The sequence below is a fragment of the Dermochelys coriacea genome, chromosome 2 (assembly GCF_009764565.3).
Source record: "Dermochelys coriacea isolate rDerCor1 chromosome 2, rDerCor1.pri.v4, whole genome shotgun sequence".
Lineage (NCBI taxonomy): Eukaryota > Metazoa > Chordata > Testudines > Dermochelyidae > Dermochelys > Dermochelys coriacea.
In genome coordinates this window covers 122,243,667-122,254,969 of record NC_050069.1, presented here as the reverse complement: position 1 = coordinate 122,254,969, position 11,303 = coordinate 122,243,667, and the positions used below count along the sequence as shown (strand labels likewise).

At 44.9% G+C, this 11,303-nt stretch overlaps 1 protein-coding gene across 1 annotated transcript; it reads right to left on the bottom strand.

Moving 5' to 3' along the window:
- Positions 1-1,351: 1,351 nt before the first annotated feature.
- FOXF2 (forkhead box F2) lies at positions 1,352-7,866 on the bottom strand. Its single transcript, XM_038391163.2, has 2 exons — positions 6,348-7,866; positions 1,352-2,320 (listed from the first exon to the last, which is right to left on the bottom strand). Exons 1-2 carry the CDS (start codon positions 7,336-7,338, stop codon positions 2,154-2,156), a joined length of 1,158 nt encoding a protein of 385 aa, XP_038247091.1. The 5' UTR covers positions 7,339-7,866; the 3' UTR covers positions 1,352-2,153.
- Between the last annotated feature and the right edge of the window lie 3,437 nt (positions 7,867-11,303).

Below are 11,303 nucleotides of genomic sequence, written 5' to 3'. Positions count from 1 at the left end.
AATTTGTTTCCTTCCTTTTAATATGGACTGGAGCTGCACTGAATTGTATTATGCCTGAAGATATGATTGCATGAGATCAGGGGGCAAACTTGCGGTCTAAGGGAGAACAGATCTTTTAGCACTGAATTGGCCAAGACCGTGCCACAGTTTCTTTTCCGTAAGAAAGTGTGATGTGAGGGAAGACTCACATCAGCTCGATTCTATTTAACCTACCGAGGAAGCAGAACAACAACATCCTTCATATTTAATTCGCCACATGGTCTACGGAATAGCATCCTGGGTGGCGGGAGTGAATTTCTGAGGCAACCATCCTTGCACGTACAGATTCATTTTGCTTTCATTGGCGGATGCACATAAAACTTGACAAACTTGAGATGGTCCCTTAATAAATCCAGCCAATACAGTAAGGAGAAGCGGCTTCAAAAGACATTAGTGAATCTGATCCCCCTGTGTGGAAGTCTCTTTTAAGGCTCCATACAGGGGTCCCACAGTGTGATCAAAGGGATGTAGTTTATAAATGTGACTTCACTGTTTTACGTAAGCAGAAAGGTGTATCGCTCGTGAACTCCAATGGATTTAAGGGATGAATTGACTTTATGAGCTGAGATTGAGTAAATGTTCAGCTCCATGTAATTTTTGATCTATCCCTGGGGTTCCTTGCCGCTGCCCCACTGACACTCAGACATGTGTTTTCAGTATCTTGACATCAAAACTGCTACATGACTACCTGACCTAGTAATTAAGAAGCCACGATTTTACTTAACGAACGGTAGGATGCTTTTCTGAGTTACAAAAAGCCTGCCCTACAATCAGAAGTGACAAGGCACTATTTATATATAGCTTTATCCTGCATTCCTAGCGCACCCCAAACTCCTATTGAGTTCATTGTTTCGATAAGGACAAGGACAGCAGAATTTGGGCCAACTGCTACCCAAAGCATTAATACAGGGAGAGAGCAAAAACAGGAACAATTCTGAAAAAGAAATCACAATCATGGTCAATTGGATGCTCTAAACATTGTTCAGTGCAGTGGAGGCGTTAGATATAATTGAAAGACGGTTTGGATTTCTAAACATTTTGATTATTTGTTTTTAAGTTAACGCTTTCCCCCATACTATTGCAAATCCTCCATAAGTAGCCGGGGAAAACTCGAGAGAGAGAGACAGATAGACAGACACTCCAAACCTAAGGCTAGCTCAGGACACAGATCCCTCTGCACGTCAGTTACGCTCACCCTCCCTTCAATAGTACCTGCAGGATCTAGGGTGTCTTATTATACTTACTACACTTGGGTTTAAAGGGACAATTACAAGAAGGGTTAGAGTGAAACTAAATGCCTGTCCAGTGCATATTCGTTTATACACATTTTATTGAAAAAGAATTTGTACATCAAAATATTTTTGGCAAACTGTAAAAAGTATACATAAGTGCAAATATATTCTCCTTTTAAAGCAGTTAAGTGTGCGAGTATACACAAGATGTATTTAAAATATTTCTTTTTAAAAATACTGTGGTAGAAAACAACTTTGTAAAAATAAAAACAAAACATTGTATTGTTGCAATACTGGAAAAAAATGAACTTTCTTAAACTCTATACACGAAACTTCTAAACAATATACTTTTAATAATATTGATTGGTGCTGGCGTCCATAGAAAGTGTTTTGAAAAAAGTAAACTTTAATTAACGCTCGAACCACTTAGAAAGGGAATTTCTCGCTGGTGTTGGTTTAAGGCAGATTTTTCCCAGTCAAATGAAACTTGTTTCTACTAAAAAAAAAAAAAAAAAAAAGATAGAACTGAGCACTTTTGCAGACCCTAATTTTTAGGACAATGGAGATCATAGAAATGCATTTTATTATTTACTTGGATAGACTTCCTATAAAAGATACCCTTCTCCCGCCCTCCCAAGTACATACACACACACAAAAGAAAATCTTTCAAAAAAGCTTTGGAGCATTACATCAACTTTTTCTGTCTTTCAAGGTGTGGCAGGGGACAAAATGGTACAGTGCTGCCTTATGTAATTTTGCTAAGTGACTTGTGTACTATTCAATGCTATCAGGAGTGCACATTACATTTTATCTGCGTGAGTCCGTCTATACCTCAAATCTGTTAAACAGCCACCTGACTGTCTGTATTTGATAGTGCTAAGTTCACATCACACAGGGTTTGATATCTTGACAGACGCTTTGATGGTGATGGTGATGATAGTAAGATCCACTAGCAGAAGGGTGAAAAGAAGAAATGCCATTAAAATTGAGAACAAAATCTTTCCTGTCACACACTGGGGAAGAGTGATGCTGGTAGCGAGGCAATCCCACTGCAAGAGAAGAAAATAACAAGAGCTTCTCAGAAATTAGCTCGACTCTGTCTGAAAAAGTGGTTCTCTGTCTGACATACATCGTAGTTATGGCGAATATAAATTCAGATATGTGGGGAAATTAAACGTTACAGATGTGATGTAGCCTTCAGGAGCATTTAAGAAGGCCTCCACGAAATGTTAATTTCCTTGAAGACACTTTCAAAAGACAGTCTAAAGGCTATTGAAATTTACAAGATAGGTAGTCTTGTCCCATTTCTCAAAAAAAAAAAAAAAGAAAAAAAAAAGAAAAGTGTAAAATTATTGTGCACACATACATACTTAAATAGTTTGTGTGTATTTGTGTGAGTGTGTGTGTGTGTATGTATGTGTGTAATATTATAAACACAAAGAATATGCTTGTCAGTTTGGGTGTAGAGATCTGGATTATATAGATAATATGGATTATATAGAGACATACAATCTATACCCATATACCCACAACACGCACAACCTCATATACATGTTATGTGTATATGGTGTGTGTGTGTGCACGCGCGTGTGTGCAGGTATGTTTGCTGGAGTTGTGTACACAGACATCTCTGTACCCCCTCGTGTGTGTGTGTGCGCAACTATACGAACACACCTGCACCTTTTTTTCTGAATTCAATGCAGATAATGATCCTGATCCTGCCCTATTAAAATTAATGGGAGGTTAGTTATTGACTTCAGTGGGTAGAGGATCAATGAGAATTAATTTTGTTAATTATAGAATGTGAGTGTATGTACTGTATCTGGCTATAGTTGGACATGTGTATTCATATACTTAAGATACAGAGGAATGATGCCCTACACTTAAACCAAAAAGTACAATACCTCCCCCATACAGTATCACCAGTATGTAAATCAGGTATCAGCCTCACTCAGACATTTCAAAGCCCACAGCCACACGCCAGTTCCGGATGTGCTGTACTCTTTTGGGAGCAATTCTATACAACTGTGGGTCTGATCCTGAGGTCCTTTATTCAGACTTTATTCTCCCGGTGGGAGCTTTGCTTGAGAAAGGACTGCAGGATCTAACCCAGGTGTTTCTCCCCCACCCCCTTCCCAGAGCAATCTGTTCATATCTGAAAGGGAATGTTCAGTGGGTTCACATTTTTCCTCTGGCCTATTGGACGTTTTCAAATCTTGTTGGAAAAGAAGCTTATTCCAGGTTCTTCAGTAGCTAATCAGAGTCCCGCAGAGACTGGAGCAAATCTCCGACAGCACAGAATATGAGCGTCTACATTTGTAATCTGGACAAAACTTTGTGGATTCCAAGGTAAATAGGTCTCCAGCTTCTGTGCCCGGAGGCTAGGCAGCCCCCTTGTAAAGTGAGGCACGTACAGTATTCATTGCAGCATGCCTATCTCTTCCTGAGCTGCTATCATTGTCCCTTCCCTCACCCCACAGTGCTCACTGTGTAAAGGTGATTATTTCGCTGGATTTCCTTAGTCTTTCTAATAACCCTGTTGGTATGCTCACAATAAACCATTGCACTTTATTACAACCCTGATTCAATCAGTGAGCATGGTTTAATAGTGTGCGAAAAATGTCTCCCTCAAGCCTCCAGGAGAACAAGTCTCTGTTTCCAATCTTTTCTTTTCTTATTCTTGGGCCAGATGCAAGTCCAAGGCTTAGACTCTACCCCATCACTAACTTAAAAGGCTAGTGATTTGATATAGGTTTATTGACCGATAAAAACACATTTTGGAACCAAATCTGCGTCGCATTAAACTAATAAAAAAGCAGCTACAGAAACACTATGTGCACTTGTTATTGCTGGTAGGTTGTAGATTAATGAGAAATAATTGCTCTTATTCATTTACTGTTAAGAATTCTTACAAACCCAGGAAATAATTTTTACCATGTAATGCCACATCTACATAAGTGTATATATTCACAAACAAAACCTTTTTAGCTACCTAGGGTTTGATGATCTGAGTTGCTTTCACTAAAGGCCTGGGCCCAAATCATGGCATTAGTTTTTAAACATTAGTTTTTAAACACATTTATTGAAATCAATTGGAAATTCCGTTCAAAAACTGACTGCACGATTTGCCCTCTGGTCTAGCACATCTGAAATAAATATTAATTTGTCCCTTTGGCACAAATGATCTTAGATAGCTAGCTAGCTAGATCTATATTTATAGTAGCGAGCTAGCTATGGGATCTGTACTTCTTTTACGTTTTAAAAGGATGAAACTGGATTTAAATAATCACATTATTGGAAATATTTGAGTTTTAACGGTAGAACAAAATCCCTTGAAAACAAAACAAACAAACAAAAAAACAACCCTGTACTTGGATTGTCTCCACGTCCCTTTCAAAATTAAAATGTTAAAATTAAAATCTGATAACAAACGTCACTTCTAAAATCCTGTTGATTCCATTCCCACTGAAGTCGCTTACTGCATTTTTGGGATAAGTTTTTTATTTGTAAACCTCAAAGTATTTCTAAAAGCTGTCCAAAGATTATGAAAGTGTTCCTCGAGGGGTTGGCGAGAATATGCAATTGCGAACGCGCGTGTCTGTTCAGAAAAAGGATAAGGAAGATTATTGTTCTGATCATAAAACCAAGGTGAAGAATTAATCTAATCTGTAGAACTGGATTTACAATTAAACGAGGCTATAATCTGGCATTTCGAGGGAAACTCTTTGTGGAGGTAGGGTTCGCTTACTGTTTTCTGGACCAAGGTCCATTTCCCAGGAGCTGCTGTAAAATACTGAATTCCTGTAGCTGCTGCTGCTTTACAAATCAGCCTCTGAGATTATTTTCAACACTGTGCGGTTTTGTTTGGTCAGCTTCACTGCTGAGATAAATTTAGCCAATGCAAACTTTAAACCTTCCTTTCCTAAAGGACAGAACCGTTTACATTGTTAAGAAATTACTTCTCTGCGAGCGAAGCAGCCAACAAAGCCAACATTGCTTTCCAAAGTGAAGGCTGGGTATTTTAGATCGAAAGGTACAGTGCAATTCTTTGAGATGAACAGAGGAATGATTGACAGCCCTTCAAGTAGCGGGGGGTAGGAGGGGGAACCCAATGAAGAGGGTCGTCTGTATTTGTTACTTGTTGAAATTCCCATAAAATTGAACAAGACCCTGCTCTCATATGGGTTAAGTCAGGCTAAAATCCTCTTCGGTGTGGTCCAGCCCAGACTGTCTTTGTTTGGTTAACCTCCAAGACCCACATTAAAAAGGGCTATTTGGAAAATTCCCCCCTAACAACTTAACATCTTTTATCCATTGTTGTGCCTTGTTTTCTCCGCTAATGTCCCCTTTGCAGTTTTTCTAAGAATACATTTTCTACAATCACTAGAGCAGGCAGGGAGGGGAGAAATCCAGGCACCTTTCCCCCTCCGGTTGTAGAAATAGATTGGATCTGCTTTAATCTCTTCTGCGTTTTTAAAGATTACCGGGTTTCCCCCCCTCTCCCTCGCCGCAGCCTGCAAGACGTTGGAGGTAATATTAAACACCTTTTTCAGTCACTCTTGCTATAAATCTCCTTGGGTTTTTGTATTTAATGACGGATTTGTAATTGTTTATGGTTTTCCTAGTATTTCTGTCTAAGAAATCAAACAAACATACCAGACGGGTTGAAACTGACAGTACCATAAAGATAAGGATCTGGGTTTTAACCTCTAAACTAGTAATAACAACACTAACGGACATGTTCATACTGAGATCCAAACCCACAGCAAGGCAGTAGTGGATGGCAATTTTTGTTCTCCCCATCCTCAGCTAGAAACAGAGCAAATGTGTTCACGAACAATAGCTCTATTTGTCCTTCTCGGACCAGGTTTTGTTTTCTCTTGTCAAGCTCTGTTTTCAGAGAAAACACAACGCAGCCCCAGCCTCGCCCTTGTTCCTGGGCTCTTATCTGACAGCTTCAGTAAACCAGAGTCAACCACCAGATTGCCCAAACTAGGCAGCGATTGGAGAGCCTTCTCTAATCCTAGCAAGAGCCCAGCCCCAGCCGTAACGGAATGAAAGTGGAAGGGGTATTACCTGACAGGTCTTCCCTGGCGTTTTGGTGCAGATAGCTTTGCTCCAAAGAGTAGCTGGACATGCTGGAGTGGATGCCCGCGGAGGCTGGGTTACTGGGTGGAAGGGCCTGCTGCTTTATATACGGAGATGCCCCCGATGCTGTCCAGTGAGCTGACGGGCTCGTGTAGGGGGAATGGCATTCAATTGCACTAGCCAGGGCGGGTGAAGATGGCACGGGGCTGCTGCTGCTGTCGGGACCGTAGTCCCCGTTGGAAGTCACAGGGCAGCTGGCCATGTAGGTAGAGCCCGGGTTGGGGGACATGTGAGGGGCGTGATGCCCCCCGCTCAGCGCGTCGTAGCCGCCGGCCATGGAGTTGGTCATCATGTCTAGGTTGTAGCCGTTGGCGTGGCAGGCCAGGGAGGCGGAGGGCGCCTGGAAGTCAAAGCCCTGGGGCAGGATGGAGGCGCTGAAGCCGATGCTGTTCATCATGCGGTACATGGGCTTGAGCGCCTGGCACTTTCTGCGGAAGCCCCGGGGCCGGCGGCGGAAGGAGCCTTCCTCGAACATGAACTCGCTGGCCGGGTCGATGGTCCAGTAGTGGCCTTTGCCGGGGCGGCCCAGCCCCTTGGGCAGCTTGATGAAGCACTCGTTGAGCGAGAGGTTGTGGCGCACCGAGTTCTTCCAGCCCTGGTAGGAGCCGCGGAAGAAGGGGAAGCGGCTCTGCAGGAACTGGTAGATCTCGCTCAGGGTCAGCCGCTTGGTGGGCGAGCTCTGGATGGCCATCACGATGAGGGCGATGTAGGAGTAAGGGGGCTTCTCGGGCCGCCGCAGCCCCGAGCTCGCCTTCTTGTTCTTGCTGGAGGAGGAGGAGGAGGAGGAGGAGGAGGAGGTCTCCAGGGCGGAGGGGGGCGGCTGGCTCATCAAGGCGGACTGGAGAGCTCCGGGAGCCGGGCTGCAGGAGCGGAGAGGGGCCGGGGGCTCCAGCTGCTGCTGGCCGCTCTCGGTGGTCATCTGGCGGAGGGAGGGAATGGAGGGGTGGGGTGAGACTGGAGCGGGGTGCGGCGGGCGGGTGCCCTGGTGGGCTTGCGGGGAGGGGGCGAGCTGCTGCTCCCGGGGCACTTCCTAGTGCTGCTGCTGGAGGCGGCGGCGGCGGACTGCAGGCAGCGCCCTGTGCATCACTCCCCCAGCAGCGCCCGCCAGGCCCCTTGCGCAATGGCTCCCCTCCTTTGCGCCGCGGCGAGCGAGGCACTTGGCAGGGCAGATTAGGCTGCGCTCCGGCTCGCCCCCTGCCCCCTCACTGCACTGCCTTGGGGAGGGCTCGGCTCAGGGCTTCTGACATTCCAGCGTGGCCCCCCCACTTGGCGGCCATCCCTCGCTGCCTGATCCTCTGAGAGGAGGAAGCACAAGAGCCCCTCGAGTTTGGCGTCGAGGCTGAGCAGCCAAACAACACCCGGCCACCTATCAGTTCCTTAAATCTTGCTCTTGTTCTTCAGACCCCCCTGAATCCCTCCGAGAACTCAGCCCGGCAGCAGCGAGCGAGCGAGAGGAGAGAGAGAGACAGAGAGACAGAGACCACCCCTTTTCCAGCTGGCCCCTGTCCACTCCTCATCTGGGCAGGAGGCGCTGCAGCACCAGATCGCTCTCGCTGCCCTCTCTAACACACGCAATTACACCATTCATCAACCTCACTTAGACATTTCAATCCCCACAGCCACACGCCAGTGTGCCAGACTCCAAAGGTAACGTGCCGAGCTCTCTCTTTCCTGGCATGGCAATTGCATGCTGTCTTGTCGCTTGAAGGAATGCCGCCCCCCCTCCCCTTGGGCTGGAGGGAGTTCCCCACGGAGCAGCAGCTCAGGGGAGAGCGTGGAGACCTCAGGGGAGCTGAGGGGGTGGGGGGAGCATTAGAAACCGAGAGCGAATCTGAACGTACCTGTGCGTGGACTTTGCCACGGCACCCGCCCCAGGTTCACTTTCCGCACCACGCAACAAAACGAATGTCGAGCCAGGAGCAGAATGATTCCGATCTCACAGCGTGCGTGTGTGTGTGTGTGTGTGTGTGTGTGTGTGCGTGTGTGTGTGTGTGTGTGTGAGACTGGGTTTCTGCATGGAACCCGACACGGCAATATTGCCGCTGACAGCCTGCCAGGGTTTTATATCGAGAAACAGCTCACGAGACATTGCCAAAAAACGATGTGCCCCCGGTGAAATCATTTCCAGTGAAACCCCCCGTTCCGTTATAGGGTTACACGTGCTTGGGAACAGGGTCTGATCCAGGAATTAAGGGGAGAAAGCAGGAGAAAGAAAGAGAGAGAGAGACAAAGGCTGGGGGTGGTGGAAGATCTAAAACCGTGGGGAGGGGGGAGGATGGATGGAAGCAGCGCGGGAAGTGGAGGAGAAAGGGATGCTGGAGCAAAGAGAAAGGAAAGGTTTGCGGCCGAGCAGGACGCCATAGCAATATGCCTGAAGCACTGTGTATCTGTCTGTCTCCAGTGCAGCTCCTTGCAGCGCTTGCTGGTGGGTATACGCAGGGAGGGGGTTGGGGTTGGGGTTGGGGCTGGTCTCAGACAGTGACCTGCAGTTGAGTGGAAGCAGGCTTTTTCCATCAAACTCTGCCTGGATACCACACACAGCGCCCAAGTGTCAGTTTACTACCCTGAGCCCGGCTCCTTTTCCCTAAGCTCCACAGTAATTAGACAAAGAAAACCTAAATTAACTGAACAGGCGTCGACAGCTTCCTCCAGCTCACCACTGGCACATACATGGGAATGTGTCCGAAAATGGCTTGATTGTACCTGAGAATCAGCTAAGAAAACACTACAAAGCTCCACACTATTTACCACACATTTTAATAGGAACCCCCGTCCCCCCAGTCGCTTTGTCAATATGAATTGTTTACCTTTCGTAAGACATTGGTATAAGTTGTTCCCATCCTGTATGTGGAGGCACAATTTCTGAGCTTGTTGGAATTACCTCCTCAGAGAATAAAAAAATCCTTTTTTTTTTGCAATTAAAATCCTTCCCTGAGCCTGATCAGTGAGAGCAATTCTTTTTCTCCTAAGCTCTGTGACATCTGTTGAAATGTCCAGATCATTCCACCACCAGAGAACCCCACTGTAAAATCTTCACGCCCATTTCAATACACTCCTATAAGTTCTCTCTATTAAATATAAGGAGGGTAACTTTATGTGAAATAACTCCAACCAGATCATTAGGTTTAAACAATATTACGTCGGAAGGGGGAATTCGCTCAAAGTAACTTTCAGGAGAAATCTCTATTCGCGGTGTAAAAAAATGCAATTGCCTCATCTCTTTATTACAAAGCACATTAGAAAGAACTTTCACAAGTAAACCAAAATAGCCCCAATTGGGCAGAGAAGCACCTCTTATTTACCGTCAGTATTCTGCAGTAATCTCCAGTTTATAGAGGAAAGGGGGTAACAAATTACGTCAGATTCCTTACACCTGACAGGAATTTACTCTACCTAGCAGACGATTACTTTAAACAAATCATTAAGAAGCCAGGCGTGCTATTTACAATGAATTCAAATGATCGTCGAGCACCAGTGGTGGTCTCTGCTTCTGAGTTTTACTGTCTTCTTTATTTTTAGCCACACAAATCCTGCGTCCGAGACAAGGTACTGAATGTTTCCATGACTTTTTGCTGTTGGTATCGGCTTGAGGTTCCCCTGATTAAACAAAAGTACATATGCTGGTTGGTGAAGATGTTTATTTTGGTTGGTGTATCGATTTCTGTGCTTAACCCAGCTTTGGAGCACAAATGCTCTGCTTTGCCAGAGTATATGGACATTATACTTTTCGTAGATATGGTTAGTCAGACGGTGTTCTATAATCATCGTTTTTATTCTAGGAAATCTCTTCATTATTGCGGTTTCAGTTTCATGTCCCTGCCCCTCTGCTTCTTGGGATAAATGAAATGGCTTAGACTAAACCAGTTAAGAAAATGGGAGACAAATATGAAAGGTAAATGTTTACTGCTATCTCAGAAACCCCCCTTCTTAACTGCAGGCTCTCTCCCCCTCCCTCTCTCCTTCTTCTGAGGTCCGGCATATGAGAAGCATTTTTTCAATTAAATCCGAGACTGAAACTTAAACAAATCCCTTTAGTATTGTAAAGGTACGTTTCCTTAAGCCCTGGAGGATTTTCCCTCCGCTGTCAGTTTCAGGGTGTCTAAATTTATCAAGATCTACATAGATCTCGACAGGCTGAGGCTGAGATAGACAGATACATCTCAGCATTGGCGATATGACTGCATTTTGCGCTAGTTGAAAATGCTGATCAACCAAAACGATCATCCAATAGACTCTCTCTGCAAAACCTAAAGAAAAATCCAAAGAGGAGACAAGTCCCTTAAAAGCGAATTGACTGAGCAAGGAAGGAGGGGAAGGATTTAGTACCAATCCCAGACTCTGCTGCCCTTTCTTTGTCCTGAGCCCCCAGACCTCTTGGCTTCTATTGGACCTTTGGCACCAGGCCTGGAATCCCACTGTTTATTTGGATGGATTTTCCTTTTTGCAAACGCACATGTCACAGACAGGACTTCTTTTTATAGCCATCTTCCTCAGAACTGCATACTCCCCTATGTCCTTTTTAAATGATTTGATGCCTCTTTTGGCTACGGGGGAAAATTTTGACATTTGACAATCTTTGCAACAGATTAACCATCTAATTGCTTTTCTGATAGGGACTGTGTGTCCATAAAGCAATCGCATAAAACAACTAATTTTTAAAGGCAGTGTACCTTGAATAGATTGTTATGAATCCGGCTGAGAATCCTAAATTGCAGTAAGAATAGGATGTTTTAAATGAAACGATTGCTACCGTTTCCCAAAGTGTGCTGAATCACGCAAGACTTGGAGAGAAATAAACAGCAGAGTAATGGAGTAAATACATTTTCCATTTTAGGACGGAATCTTTTCCCAGGTCTTTTTGGATGTGGAGGACGAGCCCTTTTA

Excerpts from the sequence above, each read along its gene's own strand:
- FOXF2 (XM_038391163.2), bottom strand. The coding sequence starts at position 7,338 with ATGACCACCGAGAGCGGCCAGCAGCAGCTGGAGCCCCCGGCCCCTCTC. Across the intron at positions 2,321-6,347 it reads CGCCAGGGAAGACCTGTCAG|TGGGATTGCCTCGCTACCAG; the intron begins GTAATACCCCTT and ends CTTCTCTTGCAG.